This window comes from Neolamprologus multifasciatus, chromosome 20 (assembly GCF_963576455.1).
Source record: "Neolamprologus multifasciatus chromosome 20, fNeoMul1.2, whole genome shotgun sequence".
NCBI classification, from domain to species: domain Eukaryota; kingdom Metazoa; phylum Chordata; class Actinopteri; order Cichliformes; family Cichlidae; genus Neolamprologus; species Neolamprologus multifasciatus.
The window spans coordinates 34,532,049-34,554,474 of record NC_140458.1 but is presented as its reverse complement, the minus strand read 5'-3'; the positions used below and the strand labels follow the sequence as shown (position 1 = coordinate 34,554,474).

Genomic DNA, 22,426 nt, shown 5'->3' with positions numbered 1-22,426 from the left:
GCATTATTTATATCCACTTTGGATATTTGCATTGTGCATATGCAGTGGCTGTGTATGTTGCACACACTGCATGTTTTTATAGCCATTATTCTTTATATTATAGAAAATCTAGAGCTTTTAAAGCTGCAGAGTTTTTTGTGCAAATTTTGCCTTATTCTCCTTAATAACCCGAGCTATTTCTTTCTTTTATGCCTCCCATATAATTATTTTAGTCGCTTCTTTTTGTATTTATTGAAATGTCTCTGTTTCATAATAAAGTCTTATATACTTTTTTTTTAATTAAGTATAATTTAAGATTATAGAACACTTCTGTCACTGCAGTGCAATGTGTAAGCATCTCCACCAGATGGCGCTAAATGCTCAGAGCTGGGGAGGTTTCCTGCAGTTAAATCATCCAACCGCTGGATGGAAGCAAACAGAAATAAAATGCTAGTGAAAGGAATAACCGGAAATTATTTGACTGCAAATACCGGATAAAATAAGGAAGGAAAAGCAGCGGGAGAAAAGAAGCGATGGTGAACTTGTGACGCGTCTCCTGTGTTTGTTTACCATTGTTGTTATTGGGGCTGTTGCATTAAATGGTAAGAGAAACGCACAAATACGTTCCGCCTGTAGCCTGTTTGGGGCTTGAAAGCGAGTCTGTAAAGCGCATCTGGAGGTGATCGACAACAGATGCCACACAAACCCAGGAAGTGCAGAGATTAAAGGGGTTTAGGATTGAAGTGCTGGATGTGGAACAAAGGCTTTGCGTCCTTCAAGCACTGAAAGTAATAAACTCGTTGATAAAGTGATTGTGCACATGCTGTGATTTCTGATCAGTATTAACGCTTATTTGAAAGTTGAAAGTTACAGTTACTGGTCTAAACTTGAACTGAAAAAAACAATATTAATGCCACTTAGTTTTCTTCATGTCCGAAGCTACAGATAAGATAAACACTATTCAACTCCCGTGTATCACAGTGTGAAATCCACTCACCAGTCACTTCATTAGGAGTTTGCTTGCAGTGGGTGGGATCCCCTCGTATCAGTGATTCAACAAGGTGCTGAAACATTCCTCAGAGATTTTGGTCCATAATGACGTGATGGCGTCACACAGTTGCCGCGTATCCATGATGCATCTCTCCTATTCTGCCACGTGCCAAAGGTGAGCTATTTGATTGAGATCTGGTGACTGTGGCGGCCGCTTGAGTACCGTGAACTCATTGACATGATCAACTAACCAGTTTGAGATGAGTTGTATAGGTAGGCTCTCCTGTTTAAATTGTGCTCAGTTGGGGCCCAAAGTGTACCGCAAAAGTATCCCGCACACCACTACACCACTACAAGGTGCCTAAATTCATAATTTATTGTCTTTTTCCAAAATTCTCAACCTGATCTGATGATCAGCCAATGTTTTATAGTCTTCTATTATCTCGTTTCAATGACCCGATGCAAATGGTGTTTGTAATGAGTGGTTATTTGAGCTACTATTGCCTTGCTCACAGCTCTTTTAATCTCTGAGAACTGCCACTCACTTGATACTTTCTCTGTTTCTGATCTTTCTCTGTAAATTCTAAAGATGGCTTGTTAGGGCCATGGCTGGGCATGACTTCCTCTCTTTCCAGCCGTAGATGCTGCCCTTTCTCTGCTGTCCTTTCTATTCAACAATAAGGCTTTGAGTACTTAAGATCAGGGACCAGGTGAACTCCAGTCCTGGAGAGCCTTTGTAGCTGAGTTGCGTATGGCTTAACTGCTGATGCCTGCTCTGTGGAGCAGAGGGCCTTTTTAACCATTTAACCTTTTTGATGTGCTCTTATGCATCAAATCTTTTGATGCTTATAGTGATTTGTCTGTCTTCTTTAGTATAGTTATTAATTAAAAAAAAAAAAAACTTTATTTCATGTATATTTTTGCCTCATTGTCTCTTTTTTGCCCCAACCTAGATACTTTTTGTTACTTCCCTGCATCCCCTCGACTTTTAGAGGAATGTAACATGGATTTGTGGGAAAATCCCAAACTTTCTTCCCCATTCTGAGGTTGAACTTGACTGTATCTACAAACCTAAATACATTGAGTTTCCACCATATCATTGGCTAATTAAATATTAGAGTTAAGGATCAGTCACACAAGTATACCCAGTGAAGTGGCCGGTGAGTTTATTTTTTCAGAGATTGTGGTTTTCAACACGTTGTAACATATTATGTTACATATTACATGTTAAATTATGTTAAATGTTACAGTTTTATATACTAAAAAGTAGCTGCAAAATTGAAACATTTCTTCATTAGATATGTTAAACAGTCTGGAATATTTCCCATTGTACATTCTTCATCCACTGGATTATTGGAGAGACTTGAATGAGTCATTAAAATAAATGTGAGAATATCACATTTTTCCATCGTCACGTAAATTAAAAGGCAGCCAGGAATGTGTTTAGCAGTAATTATGCAGGCATGTGCAGGACAATTAGGTGTTACATTAGAGCCTGATAGATATATATCAAGTGAGAAATGTAATTGGCTAGTATTGGCTTAGAACAGATATATAAGCATTGATGCACATGTTATCTTTGTTTTTGTTTTTAAAATAATGAGAAGGCAATGAAAGCTTGTGGTAATGTAGACATGCTGTCATTGCCTATTTGACCAGCAGAGGGACCCTGACTGGTCCCAACACACTCCCTGCTGTCTGCAGCACATTGAGCAGAACAGCGTCACAGCTACAATTATTACCACTAGAAATGTTGGAGAATGGATGATATTGGAGCTGTTTACATTTTTGAAAGTTTAATTTAGTCAAAAGGTTTTTGGTTGAGTTTCTTGGACATGTCATTTATACTTTTATTAAAAGAGTTCTTCATCAACTTGTTTTGCCAGGAGTTGATTTGAATCAGTCATGGCTGAGGAATCAGGAGAGGAAATCCAGCTACTCAGAAGTCAGAAGCCAAAGCTTATAGAAATCCTGAGTGCCGATCCCGACTTTGTACTCCAGCATGCAGATGCTCGCCGCCTGCTGCCTCTTCACGCCTACCAGCACGTGAAATCTTGCCGCGTTCCCAGTGAAAAAGTGACAGAGCTTTTGGATCACGTCATACAGAGAGGTACCGAAGCAGCAAAAGAGCTACTGGAGCTTTTCGAGGATAACGCCTTGCAAGAAACCTTCCCAAGGCTTGACTTTATTAACAAACTGAAAGCCAACACACGGTCCTCGGGTAGGTTAAAATTTGCTCATTTTCAGCCATCTTTTATTCCAGTTAGATTTCTATTTCTGATCTATAAATAGATTTTTGTCACTTCCAAGGAGGAAAAGAAACCTCAGAAAAAAGAAAACAAGCACCTGAGATACCAGATGTCATTCCAAACAAAAAGATGTGCAACAATGGTGAGTGGCACTGAAATATATTCCACTGTCGAACTCTGTAACACATACTTTAACGGCCTCATCCCACAGGCTCTGGCATGGTGAGTGAGAAACAGCTGATGTCTGTGGCCCGTACCATCGGCAAATCTTGGAGGGCGATCGGCAGAGAAGCTCTGGAAATCTCATCTGTAAAACTGGAGCAAATCGAAGAGGACCATAATCTCCATGTGGAGCGCGTCTTTGCCATGCTGCATCACTGGCGTAACTCGCAGAGGGAAAAAGCCACACCCACTCAACTGCATTCACTTCTCAGTCAGGGAGAGTGGATGTTGCCACCTGAAAGCATCGACTTCCTGTTGAAGACTGACTGATTACTTGCTTGGAGTATAAAGGAAATGTTTTTCATCAATATCAGGGCTTAAACAAGAACAAGATTGTATTGTTTACTACTCTGCATTTAGCACTACTGTGTTTTATACTGTACACTTTTAAATGATGCATTAACAATTATCGTAGGAAAGTCATACAAGTTTTGCCTCATGAAATCTCTTACAAGAGTTGCTTTTATTTCTGTTTTCTGTTGTGGTATCTGTGGTATGATTTTTATTCACCTTTCATTTGAGAAGATAATGGAAAGAAAGCTGTACTTACTTCATTTGAACGGTATTTTCTTTTTATGTTGGGATTATTGATCTTAGGGATGAAGCTCAGCCATCCACATGAAGCAGCAGAGAAAAGAACATTTTCAAAACTTTCGTGGAAAACATCTGCAAAGGACAGAAGCAGGAGAACCTTAGTACCACTTGAAATAACTCGTTGTATTATTTGTTCAACTGCCATAAAATAAACAATATGTTATTTTTACTCTTTTATCCGGTGTTTAAGAATTGAGCGACTGCAAATGGGGCACAGATGACTGGACAGAAAATGGTGTGAAATCGAGTTGAAGGCTGATAAACTGGTGTGTAAATGTTTTGGGGGGTTTTGGTATTTGAATTTAATCACCAGAGTAACCAGATCAGCAAGTTCAGCCACAGACCAAAGCATCACTGAATGTCCCAGAAACATAAGAGACTATATAAATCCTTTTTTTTTTCTTTTATTTTTTTGCTTTTTTACCCCTCAGCCGTAAAACAATGATGGGGTAATGTTGTCACCCCATCATCAGTTACATTTTTCTCAGTGCTGTTTCACCCATAGAACCAGATATTTTCTCATTTTGCACCAATCTCTGTAAACCCTGGTCGTGGTGGAAACTCCCAGGACAGCAGCAGCTTCTGAAATACTCTGACCGGCCCGTCTAGCACCAACATCCATGTCATGCTCAAAGTCATCTTTCGTCCTCCTGTTGTTCAATTTGAACTTTAACAGTTCACCTCGAACATGTCTTTGTGCATAAATGCATTGAGTTGCTGCCTTTTGATTGGCTGATTAGACATTTGCATTGACAGTTGAACGGGTGTACCTATTGAGGTGGCTGATGACCGTACATTCGTCCTTGACTAGCTGCAAACTTCTCCTAAACGTTAGCTTTGCTGCTCATTAAAAAGGTAAATAAATAAAAATCACAGCTGGAAGAAGAAAAGAAGCCATAACTGGGAACAAAGCAATCCCAGGTGTAGTGGCGGCACTCCGTCTCTATTTCACTCTTCTGTACCACCTTTAGGAGTCAGTCCGGCAACGTGCATTTGAAACGCGAGCAAGTCCAGGTACTTTTCTTGCAAAAAAGATGTTTATTGAAACTTTTAATTTACATGGCAAGACTCGGTCAAAAAACTGTGTTGCTTCCAGCTTATCCGACTCCCCAACTACATAATTAGAGTGTGCCGGAAGCCCAAAATACTAAAAAGCGCATTAGAATGTCGCACTTGTATATTCTATACCTTTAACAAAACAGTATTTTGAAATTAACTAGAAATTATATTCTTAACATCAAACATGTATATTTCTCCTCTAATCATTTTACCAGTACCAATAAAATTAACCTTTAATTGGCTCTTACACCAGGAGTTCTTTTCTGCAAAACTATGAAGGTTTTCTGTCGGCGCAATCTGGGAATCGCTTTGCTCCTGCATTGATGTTTCATAGAGTTTCTGTAGAGGCTGACTTGTGTCTTTTAAGATTCATTCACCTTCTCATGCATATCAGAGCAGATAACACTCCATAACTCATCACAGTAAAATGACTGCCTTTAAAAATGTTCACCCACAAGCTAATCTGATGCTCTTTGTTGTGAACTGATGAGAATCATTTCATGAATCCACAAAAGTTTTATCCATTAAAGTGCTATACGTGACTTATGACTCACTAAAGCATATTGACCTTCTAAAAATGAACTTTTGAGATCCCATAAATCAGTTGTGTGTATGTGTGTGTGTGCCCCATTGTCTTTTCTCAACTCAGATAACATTAACTAGAAGTGTGGGACAAAGGTTGCCTCCCTCCCTCTCTCACCACCTTACCTTTGCTTTGTAGCCATTTTCTGCAGTCTGGTTTCAGAGCAGCACAAACCTGTCTCCACTCTCAGGTTAGTAGTATGAAGTTTGCATGTGTCTGTTTCTTATCACACCTTTTGAATTTAAAAGTATTTGTGTTTTTTAAACAGCACATAAGAGATAATGGAACAAGCTAGTCTCCGTGACCTGAACGAGCCTCTCATTGACCATGCTGAAGGCCAGTTCTTCTTAAGTGAAGCCTTCAAAATTATTACGGAGGAAGTGCTCTCCAATGGCACAGATGTCAAACAGAAGGTATCTTGTGAAGCACAAAATAGCTTCCCTGTCTGCGGTAGCTAACAAACTTCACGATCCACACTTTCCTCGTGCAGGTTTGTGAGTGGAAAGAGCCCGAGGACCTGGCTCTGCTCCTGGATTTGGGGGTGAGAGAGACAGGAGAGCCACGGGACAAGCTCCTCCAGAGAGTAAGAGATGTTGCCAAGTACAGCATCAAAACAAGTAAGTAGAAAAATGAGCTAAACACACAGGCACTTGTCCGATCTTGAAGGGACTATTTCTTTTGTTAATTTCAGGTCACCCACATTTTTTTAACCAACAGTACGGTGGGGTGGACTATCATTCCTTGGCTGGAAGATTCCTCACTGAGGCTCTCAACACTAATCTGTAAGAAGGAAGAAATAAGAGAAATATTGAGGGGATGGAAGGTTAAACCTGTGTGTTAGGCACTGATCAAAGGAGATCAGAGTTTCTGCTTTGGTAGCAAACTGTAGAAATACTCTAGAAATAGGAATAAGCAGAAAGAATAACCTCCAACATTCAGGTTATTTTAGGTATTTTGCATATTTTTAGTGTATCGGTGTTTAATAAACTGAATTTATTAGAAAGCATGTGCAAAAATATAACGTCAAAGTGTTTCAAAGGGATGTTTATGTGCACTGTTTGAGTGGTGCTTCTTGGCACCAACGCTGATGACACGTTTCACAATGTTGTGGGTTTTTTTATATATTGGTTCGTAAGCAAGGAAAGTTTCCTGACTCATAGAGCAGCGCTGCAGAGATTTACAAACTGAAAGATAAAACGAAGACGAGGCTAATCCAGCAAATAACAGGATCGGACGTTTTCTGTGACAACTGCAGCTTCACCTATGAGGCAGCCCCGGTCTTTGTGCTGATGGAGAACGAGGTCCTCAGGGGCCTACGTCAGCTGGTTGGTTGGACAGAGGGCGACGGGATTTTCTGTCCGGGGGGCTCAACCTCCAACATGTATGCCATGAACCTCGCACGCTATCAACGCTTCCCAGAGGTCAAAAGCCAGGGGGTGTGGGCTCTCCCACGGCTAAGCATCTTTACATCTCCAGAGGTGAGGGCGACTGTTCGCCTGTTTGTCTTGTTGATGCAATGGAAGCTTCATCAGGTTTATTTCTAACTTCACGACACTGTTGAAACAGACATACTGGTGTTTTTATTCAGAGCCATTACTCTGTAAAGAAAGGCGCTGCATTTCTGGGGATTGGTTTGGACAACGTCATCTTTGTGAAAGTGGACGACAGGTAATTGAACTTTTTTATTGGCATTGTACAGTTGCTTGCACAGAGAAATTAGGTAGCAAGACCACAAAGGTGCAAAAGTAAAGAAAAATATATATATATAAAAAAAAGAAGAACAATATAAAAACACTATATACACAATGTATAAGTCACATTATTCACTGTTGGGGGTGTTTACATGGGCATCATAATAAGAACCCTGTAAAGCTTCTCTTTAGTCTGTATGTTTTGCACCTGATGGATCTGAACCACTTTCCAGAGGACAGGATGTTGAATTGGTGGTGGTCTAGTGCCTCTAGAGAGACATCTAGAGGTGGCAATGGAGTCCAGGGAGGGGAGTGGACAGCTGATCACCTTCTCTGCAGTTCTGATGACCCTCTGGAGTCTCTTCAGTGTGAACCAGCACATTCTCAATTGTGGCTCGGTAGAAGGACACAAGTCTGCAGCCCGTTCCATCTCAGAACCCTCAAGAAATGGAGGAGGGTGATGGTATTGAAAGCTGAGCGAAATCAATGAAGAGCATCCTCACTGACAGAAAAAGCTGGGTGGGAGGCAGTCTTTAATGAGCTATAGGACCAGCTTCTCTAAACACTTTGCAAACTCAGGTGTCAGTGCAATGGGTCTGTAATCATTGAGGCCACTGAGCACGGTGGACTTGGAGACTGGGACTATTGGCAGTGTAACAGGGAGAGGTTGAGTAGTCTGGTGAACACAGGAGCCAGCTGGTCAGCGCAGACTTTGAGCACTCTCCCAGGTATTCTGTCAGGACCAGCAGCTCTCCCCTGATTTCCTGCTCTGAACAAACTGTGAACCTGGAGTTCTTGGAGGGTGAATGTGTGTGGGCTGTGATCAGAGGCTATGGGCAGGGCGGCGTGCATGGTAGGGGTGTCTACAGTCCTCTGGAAGTGGCCAAATAAGTTATTTAGTTCTTCTGCTAATGAGATGTCCATGTTATCTGCATTTGTCCCACTGCCTTTGTAATTGGTGAAGTGTTTCAGGCCCTCCCATGCCTTTCTGGGGTCGTTATCTGAGAGCTGATCCGACAGTTTACTCGAATAGTCCAGTTTTGCTGCTCTGATGCCTTTTTTAAGGTCTGCTTTTGCTCTTCTGTACATGTCCTGGTCCCCAGATTTGTATGCAGAGTTGCGTGCCTTTAACAATGCCCGAACCTTACTCGACATCCAGGGTTTTTGGTTGGGGTAGACGCGCACCCGCTTTTCCGTGGCGACAGTGTCAATGCAATACATGATGTAACCCAGCACTGCAGCTGTGTGAGTCTCTAGGTCGTCGTGTTCAAAGACACTCCACTCTGTGAGGGCAAAACAGTCCTGCAGCTGAGCCAGAGCGTCCCCAGAAATGGTGTTAATGGTTCTGATTGTGGGCTTTGTCCTTTTACTGAGTGGTGTGTATGAGGGGACAACAAGCAGAGGGAGGTGGTCGGACACGCTCAGGTGTGGGAGGGCAACAGATCTGTAGGCCTGGTTGATATTTGAGTAAACATGTGTGTTATTGCCTCTCATAGGGCATGTCACATGTTGAACAAATCCAGGCAGCACGGTGGTTAAGCACACTTTGTTGAAATCCCCTGCGATGATGTGTACTCCCTCTGGATATCTCCGTTGCTGTTCAGAGATCGAGTTGTGCAGGTGGGCAAGAGCTGAGCCAACATCAGCGTGTGTCGGTATGTAGACTGCTGTGATTAGCACGACAGGCAGCTCTCTGGGCAAGTAAAAGGGTCTGCACACGACAGACATTGTCTCTATATCCGGGGAGCAGGCTGTGGAGATTATCTTGGTGTTTGTGCACCAGTTGTTATGTGTGTAGATGCACAAACCTCCACCTCTGCTTTTACCTGCTGCAGCCTTTCCGTCGCTGCGGTGCATTGTGCGGCCCGCTAGTTGCATCGAGGCGTCGGGATTTTCCTCTTGTGGCCACGTTTCTGTGACGACCAAGGCACAACAGTCGCGGACGAGTGGCTGTGCGGGGAGACGTAGGTTCAGCTCGTCTGTTTTATCGACGACCGAGCGGCCGTTGGTCAGGAAGATGCTTGGAAGCGGTGGTTTGAAAGGCTGCTTCTTTAGCCTGGCCAGCACGCCTGACCGGCAGCCCCGCCTTCTTTTGCGTCCCGTCCGCCGCCTGGGTTGCTTGGCAGAGCCGATAACAATCCACGGAGCGCCCGGTGTTCTCGCTATCTCCGGGGGGATGTTGTTGATCCTCTGATAGTCACTGGTAACGGGGACCCGGCTGTTATAGCCGATGTTGCATAATTCCAGATGACTGTAGGTAAGTTTTGCTTTGCAGAAAGAAAAACGCGTAATTGGAGAGGCTGAAGCCGCTGCGTCCGTGTGCGCCGCCATCTTGGATGACTTGGATGACTTGTTAGTTATCAGTTGCCTGCTGGAAGAAGTTATTGAGCATAAAAGAAATTTAATTTTCTTCTGTCCCTAATTTATACAATTGCAAAACGAATGCTCAAAAAAATCAACTTGCAGATGTTATATGACCTTTTATATAGACTCAATAATTATTCAATATATAAAAAGTTTAAGAACACTAGAAAAATGGCAAAAAAAAAATCATATTTTGCATGGTCGGATTTTAACAAGGTTCCAAGTAGAGCTTCAAAATGCAACAAGAAGAAATGGGAGTGAGACAAAGCAATTTCAGAATGAAACAGGCCGTTTTCAGGCACACCAGAGTTGCCATTTTTCAAGTGATCTTAAACTTTTGATTGGGGCTGTAAATCATAGATTAATGTTCTGTATTGAAATAATTGTTACATTTTGATCTATTGTAACCTGGAGTTGTGCCAAGTAAAAATAATACCTTTCATCTAATTAAATGCTGTCTCTGTGCTGCAGAGGTCGTCTGATTCCAGAGGATCTGGATGAAAAAATAGAGCTGTCCAAATCTCAGGTAGATTTGCTGATGTTTGGCTAGTTTTCATCAAATTTAACATGTAGCTTTTAGTCATCATCTCCTGACTTTAATTGTATTTTTGTGTGTTTTCTATTAGGGTGCAGTGCCATTTCTCGTAAGCTGCATATCAGGGACCACAGTGCAGGGTGTGTTTGACCCGCTGGATCACATAGCTGATATTTGTGATAAACACAAGCTGTGGATGCATGTAGATGTGAGTGCACTTGTGGAAGACTGATGTGTGTTGACGAGACTTGGTTTTGTGAACCTTGTGAGAATCTTTTATCCTTTTTTTGTCAGGCTTGCTGGGGAGGGAGCGTGCTTTTTTCTAAGAAACACAGACATCTGATGAAAGGAGTTGACAGGTATTAAAATGTACATGAGTGGAGATACAGTGTAAGGCTGTGGTGTTGATTAGAGTTTGTTTCTGTGTATAACAAGAGCAAATTCAGTAGCATGGAATCCCCACAAGATGCTGGTGGCTGGCCTGCAGTGTTCTGCTTTACTCCTGAAGGACACCACGGTTTGGCTTCACAATTTAAAGGCTGCAGAATTAATAATCATAAAGTTTGGGTTTGTACGTTTTTTGACAATCATTGACTTTGTTCCAGAATTTGTTGAAGCAGTGCCACAGTGCCAATGCCACATACCTCTTCCAGCAAGATAAGTTCTACGATGTGAACCTGGACATTGGCGATAAGTCTGTGCAGTGCAGCCGCAAGGTGGACTGTCTAAAGCTGTGGTTGATGTGGAAAGCTGTTGGCTCCGTGGGCTTAGAAGAGCGTGTAGACAAGGCTTTTATTCATGCAAGGTAAATAAAGCATGTGGCACAGCTTCAAGTAAAGTCAGATTTGTCTCATTCTAACAGAAGATCAGCCTTACACATCCAGTTAAGACCCCTTGAAACCAGTTGTCTTTCTCTTGGTTTTCACTAACTAATAAATTATGTCTAATATATAAGAAATTTGATTTTTTTAAAAAAAAATATGGTTACTTTTTGGGGTTTTTGCTAAATTCTCTTGCAGATATCTGGTGGAACAGATGAAGAAAAGAGAGGGGTTCCAGCTTGTGAGCATGGTAATTTCATGCATTTTTCATAAAGTATACTTGAGTTTTTTACCTGCAAAATTTCATTACCATGCTTGCATTTGTCTCTGCGGACAGCCAGAGTTTGTGAATGTCTGCTTCTGGTTCATACCACCGAGTTTGAGAGGGAAGGAAGGAACTGAAGATTACCAGGAGAAACTGGCAAAAGTAAGTTTGTCTGTTGCTGAATAAGAATAAGCCGCCACATTTGAGATATTTTATTCCTTCCGTTACACACATGTTGACATGTACTTAGATGTGGCATCTTCATTTTTTTAGTGTGCTTTTGAAAAAACAAAGAAACCCCCATTATCTGAAACTTACAGTTAATTCTGTGTATTGTTTTCTTGCTAAAAGGTAGCTCCTGTCGTCAAGGAACGTATGATGAAGCAAGGCACTATGATGGTCGGCTACCAGCCTTTGGGAAACAAGGTCAACTTTTTCCGTGTGACTGTATTCTCTCCCCTACTGTCCCAGAAAGACATGGACTTCTTCCTTGATGAAATTGAAAGATTAGGAAAGGACCTGTGACAAAGCCCATAAGTGAACACAGAAAATTTGATTGTGCGTTTAATGCTGGTTATTGTAATTTTACAAATAACAACAAACAAGTCAAATTGTGTTAATTTCAATATCTGATTTCCTAGATTCCAACAGCTGTTAAATAAATAAATAAATAAATAAATAAAGGTTACTTGGTATTACAAACTTTATATGACCATGTTCTTTATTGTAAAGGAGTTTAAAACATTTTTGGAGAATGCCTACCCTTTACATCTTATACCTAACTAATTACTGATTTATTTTTTTTAATTGATTCCAAGAAAAGTGATTGGGGTTTTTTGGGGTTTTTTTGTTTTTACTCAGAAAAGCAGTTCACGGTCACAATGTCTTTCTGTAAGTGTAATGTAAAACAAACAATAAAACAAATCGTCACCTCTGAGAACCTGCGTTTGGTCTTGTAGTGGATTAATTATTTAATTATTTGGTTAGGTTTAAGAAAAAAAATACTTTCTTTGTGTAGAAATAGTATTCTCAGTGAAAATGTAATATTTATAAAGTCTGCCAGACACAAAGCCTTTAAACAAAACTTCTGCAGCACACCTTACAGTTATGGCCGCAAATCTGGGTCATCCGCTTCGGTCACGTGTCTTGGCGTACGACCAATCAGGACTCTCCCCGGGGAGCACTTCCGGTGGTGTTTCCTGTCAGTGTTTGTAAACTGAGAAAAAATTGGAAGTGCGACAAGAAATATTAATCTTCAGCACTGTGAAAAGCGAAAGGTAAGCGGTCGAGTATGCGGCGCGTCACTCGCGGCTCTGTACACGTTTTATTCCTGGTGCCCGTGTGTTTGGAGCAGTTGTAGCTCGGAGGGCGGCGTTATTTTGAGGTCGGCGCGGAGCCTGCACGCCCTGCCTGTTGTTGTGCTGTCCGGGGCGGGGGGTGGGGTGGGCGCTCACTCACACAAGAGTTGTCCCAAAATCCAACTCGGGGCTGGCTAGCTGCTTTCTGCTTTCGTTTCATTCAGCGGGGACTCAGCGTGCGGCACACTTTCATACAGACCCCCGCGGAAATACACAAAGCTGTCTGTCCCGTGACCCCAGCGGAAAAATAAACCTCTCTTACTTTCTCTCCCCCCCCCCAAAAAAAAGCTGGGATACATTGCTAGCTAACTGCAGCTAACTGTTTGATCTTTGTAAGATCGATCAGAGAATAAACCCACCAGCTTACAAATGAATCGCAAAACAAAGCGTTTTCCAATAATAGATGTGGTTGGATCAATTAAAATAAAAATCTCTGTCCGCATTAAGGAGTTTTCAGTATGGGTGGGTTTGGGTCGTCGAAAGAGCCCCCTTTACATTAACATAATAGATCATGCAGTAATCGTGCATGTTTGTATGCATTCATCATTTAAGTACTTCTAGCACCAGCTTTTGACCTGACTGCGAAACTGCTGTATGTATGTTATTATCTAATACATGAGTATTAGATGCAGGTTGAACAGACAAGAAAGGAGGGTAAGAGAGCAGGACAGCAGACTGGAACCTAAGCCACTGCATATACATATACCCCCCCTCAACCCAATGAGCTATACCGACCTCCTAGTAGCTTGGTTTTTACAGTATTTATGGCCTTTACATGTATGACAGAAGCAGCGTCATTCATATCCTTTGTAATGCATATACTATTATATATTGTACATATTTATTAGTCTCAGATTTAGCCATTCTTATATTTTGCTTGTTTTACGTTATTGTATTTTTGCACAACTCTGTTGCTTGTGAAGCTCGCACACAAGAATTTCACTCACATGTACTGTACCAGTGTACCTGCACATGTGACGTGACAATAAAAGTGATTTGATTTGATTTTGATTTGATTTAATAGCCACATTTGTGTGTAGGGTTTTCAAGACTAATACTTATATTTTGTTATTTTAAAATTCATTTTAAAACATCAGCTGATATTATTTCTCACAAACAGATTTAAACATTTTGATAAATGTAATTATTTAAAAATCCACACTGATTTAACGTGTTTGTAATGTGATTTCTAATTTTCTCTGGCTCGTGCTACAGAACATGCTTTGATAAGAGTGCAGATTTATTTTTGCTGTTATGTGCATGAAAAAGACTTTCAAACAAATTCCTGCTGGGAACCAAGCTTCATTTAGGATGTTTTTTTATTACTGCAGCTGTATGAGGTAGATACAGGTGTGTGTGTTTCATTACACTTGGACCAAAGTGCATTGCAAACCATTTAAAAAGAAGCATCCCTTCTATATTCAACTACCGGCTATTAAGGGTTTGTTTGGTTAATGTATTATTTACACAGATGCATTGTGCATAACAAGTTTTTCCTCATCTCCATCATTTTTCTCATTTTACCTTTTATTGTTGTGTTTTCTGTTATGTACCAAGCAACTGGTGCTTTCCTGTCTGATCGACAGCACATATTAAAGCTGCACAAACATTTTTAGTCATATATGCATATGCCTTTATTTTCAGACTTTTGCCCCTGATGATTTTGGAGGGTGTAGTCTCATCTGTCACCCCTCATCCCGAGTGAAGCCCCTCTGTCCCCACAAACACACACGCATTCAAAGCACGGCGATGACACACCATTCCAGCAATTCTGTTCGAGACCATATGAAATGGGTCAGTGGAAGTCTCTTCATCTCAAGATCACGATCATGATTTTATCGTATGCATGTTACTCCCATTGTTCAGTCCCCCTCTCCTTCCTTCTGATGCCTCGCTGCGTGAGGAGTCCTGCAATCTCCTCTTTTTCAAAACGACATTTTGCTTGTATTGTCAGGCTGGGTTGCTGGGCTGCGAGGCAGTGCTGTCCAGCATGGCCCTAATGCAAGCCAACAACATCCCAGGCCAAAAGAAGATGATGTCACCCTTGGGTCAGGGGCAAAGGACCAGTCCTGAAAGCCACCAAACCCACTCGCAGCATAGCCAGAACCACCACAGCCACCAGGTGCACCATGGACAGCCACATCACAGCCACATGGGCCATCCATCAACTGGGAGCTGCCCACCCCTGGTGTGACATGCTTCTTTATTTTGCATGGAGAAATAACTCACTTTAAGTCTGCTAAAGTTATTCCACAGTTTTGCTTTTATAAGCCAATTTAAGTCGTTGGTTGACAAATGTACACAGGTTGCAAACCAGCATTTAACAGAAGCCTTTTTTATCTTTCAAAAGCTCATCCGGAAAGATGGAGATTATCATACATCAAGGATAATTGAGGGAAAGGGCATGCAGGCAAACCAGAATATGCAGCCCAAGAAGAAACACAAAAAATCCGGTTTAGCCAACAAAGTAAAAGTGGAGGTAAAGAAAGGTTCAAATTATACTGAGATTATAAAGTGAAAAGACTGTTTTTCTTAAGTTAATTTAATCTAATTGTCTTCACGTTTACAGCATTTAGTTCCATCAGTTGATATGGATGACGACAGCTCATTGAAAGTCCAGAAGAACTTCATCTGTGATCATTGCTACGGTGCTTTCCGGAGCAGCTACCACCTTAAGAGGCATATTCTTACACACACAGGTGAGAACTTACCCTCAGCTCTTTACTTCAATTGGACTATTTTTAAAATTTATTTTATGTTTTTCTGTATGTCAACTAGGTAAGTCTTTGTGAGGATGTTTCCTCATAGCCCGTCTGCTCAGAATAAGCTTAAAAATACCCACCAGCTACCTTTATTTTTAGTATTTGCTCCCTTAACCTGTTTTGATGCATTTTCAGAGGTTGGTTGACAAGTTTGTAAAATGTGTCTTTTCCACGTTTCTTCTTCTCAGTTTGTGTGTTGATCTGAGTTCTGCATTGGTCCTAATTTGTAACTCAATTATAAGACTCATACTATACAAATCTTGCCATCATTTTCTTTATAATTTGCTTCTGAGGAGCCACATTTTGTTATAGTCTTTTACAATGGGCTATAGGAGGCGGAGCAGTAGTTCTCCAGTCTTTCCAAGTCTTTCTTTGGACATCGATGCCTTTTCACTCATTTTCAGTATAGTCCTCATAGTTGATTTTCAGAGAAGCCACATAACACTGAGTATGAATCATTAAAGCATGAAAAGGGCATCTAGCTCCAGAATAAACTCCTGTCATGTCTACACATAACAGACAGCTTAGGAAAGAACCAATTTAAATAGTGTCTTTAAAATCATGTCATTTGTTCCCATTTCTTCAGTTGAATCTATTAAAAAAGGGCAGTAATAACACAGCTTGACAAGCATAAAACAGTATTTAGACCAAACAGGTCTTTCCCAAAAAGTCTATTTACTGAAAAAAATGAGGAAACTGAAAAAGTGGAAAATAAAAGATGGTAGTCCTAAAAATCTATCTGTAGCATATGAACAGTGTTTGAAAGTCATTTCATGAAGAAAATGGAAGACAAATCCAGCAAAGACCTGACACAGGACCCGACAGATGCATCTGAACCTTCTCTGAACTGTTTGCTGAACAAGAAGTGAAATTGGTGGAAGGCTGGGTGTCGAGATTAGATTCTTTAGGAGGGCAAATGGAGAGAAAATGCTGTGGTGTGACAAATCAAACAAGAACTACACTGAAAATCAGAGGCAACAGGACTTATGGAGTAAGTTAATCCATAGTTGTTTCAAATTGTCATCAGTATGTACACAGAGTAGGTCAAAACAGAGGTCAACAGAGTGTCTGAAGCGATCTTTAACACACAGTGGAGGCTCTGTCATGGTTTGGGGCTGCGTTTCCATCACTGCTGTTGCAGATCTTCTTAAAATTGATGGAATTTTGAAAGCAGAGAAGTAACATCCGATTACAGTACCATCTTAAAATGATCTCATTGGTAGTGGCTTCAATAATCCCAAACTGACAGCCAATGCAGTAAAAGCATACCTGGATAGAAAAACGCACAATGCAACACTGTCAGTCTCGGATTGGCCTCGACGTTACTGACGCAGCGTGGATCATGTTGACAGAGAACGGAACAAAAAGCAGAAACATCCAAAGAAGAGCTTTGTGTGTCCTTCAAGAATCCTGGATTCCTGAAGACTGCATAAAGACATGACAATTATTAAGCTCATTAAAATTGCCTAAAGTCTGTTTTTGCCTTTTATGTTTTTGTTTGCACCCCTTTTCTCATCAAAGAGGTGTCTCCAGACAATTTACATTTAGATGTCTTTTGTGAAATGCGTGTGAAATCAGTGATGATTAAATTCATTTTCCCCGTGTGTGGGCTTTGTTTTGTTTTCCAGGGGAAAAGCCATTTGCGTGTGATGCTTGTGATATGCGGTTCATTCAGCGTTACCACCTGGACAGGCACAAGAGGGTGCACAGCGGAGAAAAGCCTTATCAGTGCGATCGCTGCCATCAGGTTATTCATACTTTTTTTTCTTCCACTTTACGTGTACTTGAACAGATCTGCATTAAGAGATTTTCAGCTTGTCACAATCACTCCAGCAACAGTGGATTGCAGATGTATTGGTGAACGTGGCACTGCACGTGCCCGCTGTGTTGAAACAAAAACGAATACAGAAAAACAATTTAGAAATATTTTAGTTTTAAGCCGGAAAAACAATAATTACCAAGGGAGAGGCCTAAAGGAAGCAATCAAACAATGTTTAGGGTGCTTAATCTGTAATGTGGGCAGTGCAAGTGAAAAACTAGCCATATGCTGCTAATTTATCTATCATTGACTCCTCTTTATATTTAAAATCAGTTGTGCATGGAAATTAGAGCAGGGCGATATGACCAAAAATATTTATCACGATATACATTTGAAAATTTGTGATAATGATATAACTGACGATATCATTGACACGAGACAAAATACTTTACAACTCCACAACTTTATTCGTGCAAAAAAAAAAAATCAATGTATTTTCACTTAAACAAGCAGCTGTTTTTTATGTAAAAATGTAAAAGTGCAAATGCAAATTCCTCGCTGACAGTTTAACCAAAAGGCATTTCCAGTGGAGACTGGCTGACATATCCTCAGCATAACCGTGTATAATATCCATAAAACTTAAAAAGAGGTTATACACACACAATACGGTAATATTATGTTGAAGCACAGTACGTATCACTCCGCGAGGCTCCGCCTACGATAGCCGTAATGCTCCGACAATCCATCAAGCGGTGCGGCTTCGTAGCTTAGCAAAGTCGTACTGAAACATTTTCGAGCGCCGTGCACATAAAATCGTTTCGAGGTCAGTAAACACAACCAGGATTCAAACATAAGGCACACGGGATTATAAGGGGCTCTGTCGACTTTCAGAAAAATCAAAGGATTGATTTTAAGTGCGCCGTATTTTCCAAACAACACGGTAATAACGACGGCCCGCTAGCATGCTAGCTACCAAAAATAGCGCTTTGTTGTGTATCGGACGAAAGCTAAACCAGTTCCACCACTGAAGCTGCAGCATTTTTACAAACCAGTTCTGATTCATCTGTTTCATTCAACGATCCGCTTTCGCCCTTCTCATTCTCCGTCGCCGCCATATGCGTATGAAAACAAAGGCACAGCGCATGTGCGTTTTACCCATAATCTATCGCGATATTTCATTTTCTTATCGTTGCCCAACATTATACCAGTATTATTGTGAACGGTATGATATGGCCCAGCCCTAATGTAAATTGAGATTTTCTGCAGCACTTGGCATCGACCATACAGTGTAAGATTTTCAAGGCATTAGATTCTAAATCAGTTTCTGTGTGCAAATCTCTGCTTGAACCACTTTAGCAACTGTTTTACAAGTGAAGTATTTACCAAGTGGAATTCTTATAGAGGTACACCAGACAGATGTCACCCAAATAAAAGTTCTGGAAATGTACTACCCCACTACCCAACCCTAATTCAATTACTACTTTGGCTGAAGCCCACATGTTTGTTTGCATTGCTTCAGAACTTCTCACGGACAGACCGGCTTCTGAGACACCGACGGCTGTGTACAGTTGGGATGAGCAAAGAGGAAAGCCAGTACTCCCAGGACTCATCTACCCATCCGGCCTCATGGAGCCCACTACATCCTTCGAGCAACCGTCTGACTGTCTGACCCTCAACTTCCACATAGAGACCCAACATCAGTCTGCAGCTCAGTAACATCACACCTTGGAGTGGTGACCTGAAAACAGCCCAACTTTTCCACAGCCAACCTTTAGCTTGCTCTCACCAGCTCATAGTGGATTTTTATGGTTTTTTAACCTACTGTCACTTAAGAATCCAGGAAGAAGGCGATTGGGGAAGGGACTCATTTGCAGTCACGGACATCGTATTGCGGCAATAAATGGAGATTACACAAAATTTGTGACTGCACGGACAGTCGGCACCTTTCGTGCTTTCAGCCTGCAGTCAACCCCAACTCTGCCTGTTAATTCACACGAACGGTTCGCTAATGCAGACGCAGACAGAAAACCACGAAGCATTAAAACGTCCTATTTGTTTTGTGTTTCGTTTGTTACTAATTATGTAGCGGCTACAGCTTATAAGCAAAAGGTCACAGCAGGCTTTCTGTGTGCTGCCTCGAGGAAGTGATTAGTCAATGAAATACTGTAGGTCGCTAACACATGTGAAGGTAAATTTAATGACCTTTTTGATGCCGCTGATCTAAATGTTAAAGATTGTTGGAGAGGGAAAAAAAAACGTCAAATTAGTCAAACATTTTCACTTTATGTGCCGTATTCTTTCTGTGCACAAGTCTTAAATTAATCCAAATATTTTAATCTGCTGTTCATGCTGCTGTACATCTGCAGAAATAACTACAGGTCCCTACTGGTAACCAAAACAAACACTAAAGCTGAATTGGATAGATGGTATCTGTACCATGGCAAACACATTTAGAGTTCTACCTTGTTTTAAAGGCATATGGCCCTAATTGTAAGACCTACACTGGCTAACAGCTGACAGATTTCCGAGGAGCTCCGGTTTTTTTGAAGCTGATGTTTACTGGATGTAGGGATGACCCATGTGTGGCAAAGAATGAGGTTTTTCTTGACGTGCTTCTGTAAAATGACCTGCCGTATGAATCCATCGTGGTTACCCTTCCTAGAAACCGCTGTCTTGCCTTTTCCTGTTCAGTGATCAGAGATTGTTCTCACTTTAAGACTTTTATCTCCTTCATTGTATTTTGGTAAATCCTTAGGTTTACTCTTACTTAAATATCTATGAAATATTGTCAGAATCATGCTCGTAATATTTTTTAAATGCAGCTGGATCAACGCTCGAGGCTTTTCACACGAGTGCACTGGGGAGCTTTTTCTTCAGCACTTGTGCGAATGGCCCAGATCGACCAGGTTATCATATAATCGGCTCACTGCTGAATTGTGTGTTTGCCTGGCTGAGTGTGATCTAAATACAGTTCCATGTCATTTAACACTGAGCATCTTCAGTGAAGATGACAAGTCGTACTTTGTTGTGGAACTTTGAGGGTCGTTTGTATGTTGATTACTGGCGATATAAAACTTCAGGCCTGTATATTGTGAAGTCACTGGACTGCAGATGTTAGTTCAGTTGTAGATGACTATTATTTAGACGAAAGGTTTTTTTTAATAATAGACAGGTAGATCTGTTTCTGTCAGACTTTTAGATATGTGAGAAGAGTTTGGGCCCATTGCTGACTGTCTACTGTTTATGAAGTTAATATATATATATCTATAAATTGTTTTAGGGCTAGAAAATAGCATGTATGGGACCTAAACTCCAAAGGCAAATCAAAGTTTAACCTTTAGTCTGATCATTGTTATTCTTTATTATAGTTCAGTAGGCCACGGTGACTCTTGCTTGCTTTTAGGACGAACATTTGAAAATGTCACACTTGCCCTTTTAGTGCAGCAGCTGTGATTAGTTAGGATATTTTGTTTTAATTTGCATGTATTTGTTGGAGGATCTTTTGTTCATTTGTTTGGAAAATAATATTTTTTTGTTTATCTGTTTTTATTTTATCATCCCCTATATTTTGTTACGCCAGGAGTGACATGGAGTCAGTTTCACACTGTAGTGAATGGAGTTTTGGGCCCAAAGTAAAAATAAAGTTGTTTCTTTTTAAACGGGTGGTATTGGTCATATATTTACAGCAAAGGTTCGTGGGCGATTTTTTAATAACAGTTTTGAAGGATAGTCTGTAAAGTCTGCTACGTTCATTTGTGTGAGTAATGCAGCAGTTATGCCAGCAGGTGGCAGCCATGACCATATGAGAGTTTCCTCCCAGCCTGTTCATGGACTTGGAAACAAACCTCAGCACAGTGCTCGGTGTGCTGTTTCAAAGAATGCTGCCTCCTTTACACCAAAAACGTCGCTTCTTCTGACTTCAGTGTGAAGCTGGTGAAAAACAAGAAGCCAGCTGTCAAACACCGAATCTCAAACATACGATTTAATCAACAAGCAAACGTTTTCTTACACATAAGCATGTGAAACCTGTGCGTCGTTACAGAACTCCTTAATGCAAAGACACTGATGGTACCTGCACTTTGTAAGTGTTTGGTTTTTTGGGTTTTTTAGTTTATGGGATGTATTTTAGTAAACGTTCAATAGAGGACGTGTTCAGTGAAGCTTATCTGGTGAATATCATACAAACATATCTGTGTTTAACACATTTATCAGGCCATCCGTCAGAAAAAAACAAAACCTCGGTTAAATTATTTTACCAAATTTCATAGAAAATTTCAAAGGTAAGCTATTTCTAAGCTAAAAATGTTATTTTTCTTTGCTAAGCGAATAACAAACTGAATTCATGTTTTTATACCCAAATATTAGCACACTGGACTTCTCTCAGAAGTCATAAATAAATCAAAGATTACATTCAAACACTTGAACACATTTTTCTTTTGTTTATAATGTACTTTGTTTTGTTTTTTTTAGCTTTTTTGTAAAACAAAAAAAATAGAAAATTCATGGATAACAATAAACATGTTTCAGCATTATTTCAGTTAAAGAGCTCGTGGATTAACCATCACAGAAATGTTTTTCTTTGCATGATTTCGGTAATTACCGATATTGTTGGTTCAGTTTAGGGCAGCTGTGGCATAAACCTCATCTGGGGTTAAACTCTGTAAATCATCTGCTTCTTGTAAAAATGAGGTAAAATTTCCCATAAATACACTTTTGGTCAGAGCAGCGTTGGCAAATCAAATTTGAAAACCTGCAGTTTGCAGTGAAGAAATGTGAAATATACAACAGTCGTTCATACAGATGATTTGTTTAACAGAACCCAATCAAATGGACATAAACGCCTCTGTGGCTTTCGCCAGATTTCAGAGAATGGGAAAGAATTCCTTCCATCCTGCTGTAATTCGAGCTGCATGGGTATTGCTACATCAGTTGTACCATAGGAAGTACAGATCATAGCCTTTAGCACCTTCTTTGCTATTGACCAGTTCTTTAATTACACAGCATTAGGATAGGCAGGATGAGATCAGCCTGAAGGCTGCTGGGAGTGTGCGCTTTCCCCCATGGGAGACATCCCCTCCCTCTGCAGACTGATTTACAGCACCCACAGGCCCCCGGCACTTAACAATGGACCTCCTTAAGTGAGGTAGATGGGGAGGAGATCAGAGAGGGGGAGATAACACTCCATCTTCATGCAC

General features: G+C 40.8%; 3 protein-coding genes across 6 annotated transcripts in view; all 3 read left to right on the top strand.

Annotated features, from left to right (window-relative positions):
• csad (cysteine sulfinic acid decarboxylase) overlaps positions 1-12,292 on the top strand; it is a 294,077-nt gene extending 281,785 nt beyond the window's left edge. Inside the window, exons 2-15 of the mRNA XM_085146976.1 lie at positions 4,956-5,866; positions 5,945-6,089; positions 6,167-6,293; positions 6,368-6,458; positions 6,932-7,154; positions 7,265-7,344; positions 10,203-10,257; positions 10,358-10,474; positions 10,561-10,625; positions 10,702-10,783; positions 10,872-11,071; positions 11,286-11,337; positions 11,425-11,514; positions 11,704-12,292. Coding sequence (XP_085003102.1) covers positions 5,958-6,089; positions 6,167-6,293; positions 6,368-6,458; positions 6,932-7,154; positions 7,265-7,344; positions 10,203-10,257; positions 10,358-10,474; positions 10,561-10,625; positions 10,702-10,783; positions 10,872-11,071; positions 11,286-11,337; positions 11,425-11,514; positions 11,704-11,877 — 1,488 coding nt within the window. The 5' untranslated portion in view covers positions 4,956-5,866; positions 5,945-5,957 and the 3' untranslated portion in view covers positions 11,878-12,292. The remainder of the gene's footprint in view (positions 1-4,955; positions 5,867-5,944; positions 6,090-6,166; positions 6,294-6,367; positions 6,459-6,931; positions 7,155-7,264; positions 7,345-10,202; positions 10,258-10,357; positions 10,475-10,560; positions 10,626-10,701; positions 10,784-10,871; positions 11,072-11,285; positions 11,338-11,424; positions 11,515-11,703) is intronic.
• Positions 458-4,203, top strand: LOC146495444 (uncharacterized). 3 transcript variants are annotated; one of them, XM_085146970.1, is made up of 4 exons: positions 458-581; positions 2,856-3,190; positions 3,283-3,360; positions 3,430-4,203. In XM_085146970.1, the coding sequence occupies exons 2-4, from the start codon at positions 2,875-2,877 to the stop codon at positions 3,708-3,710; spliced, it is 675 nt and encodes a 224-aa protein (XP_085003096.1). In that variant the 5' UTR covers positions 458-581; positions 2,856-2,874; the 3' UTR covers positions 3,711-4,203. The 3 variants fall into 3 exon arrangements, with proteins under 3 accessions (XP_085003096.1, XP_085003094.1, XP_085003095.1); XM_085146968.1 differs by having other exon boundaries at positions 460-581; positions 3,280-3,360; XM_085146969.1 differs by lacking the exon at positions 458-581 and adding an exon at positions 829-1,144 and having other exon boundaries at positions 3,280-3,360.
• Positions 12,293-12,514: 222 nt separating the features above from the next.
• znf740b (zinc finger protein 740b) lies at positions 12,515-20,890 on the top strand. 2 transcript variants are annotated; one of them, XM_085146966.1, is made up of 7 exons: positions 12,515-12,629; positions 14,355-14,504; positions 14,665-14,898; positions 15,061-15,189; positions 15,280-15,409; positions 17,101-17,219; positions 18,751-20,890. In XM_085146966.1, the coding sequence occupies exons 2-7, from the start codon at positions 14,460-14,462 to the stop codon at positions 18,898-18,900; spliced, it is 807 nt and encodes a 268-aa protein (XP_085003092.1). In that variant the 5' UTR covers positions 12,515-12,629; positions 14,355-14,459; the 3' UTR covers positions 18,901-20,890. The 2 variants fall into 2 exon arrangements, with proteins under 2 accessions (XP_085003092.1, XP_085003093.1); XM_085146967.1 differs by lacking the exon at positions 14,355-14,504 and having other exon boundaries at positions 12,527-12,629.
• The last annotated feature ends 1,536 nt before the right edge of the window (positions 20,891-22,426 follow it).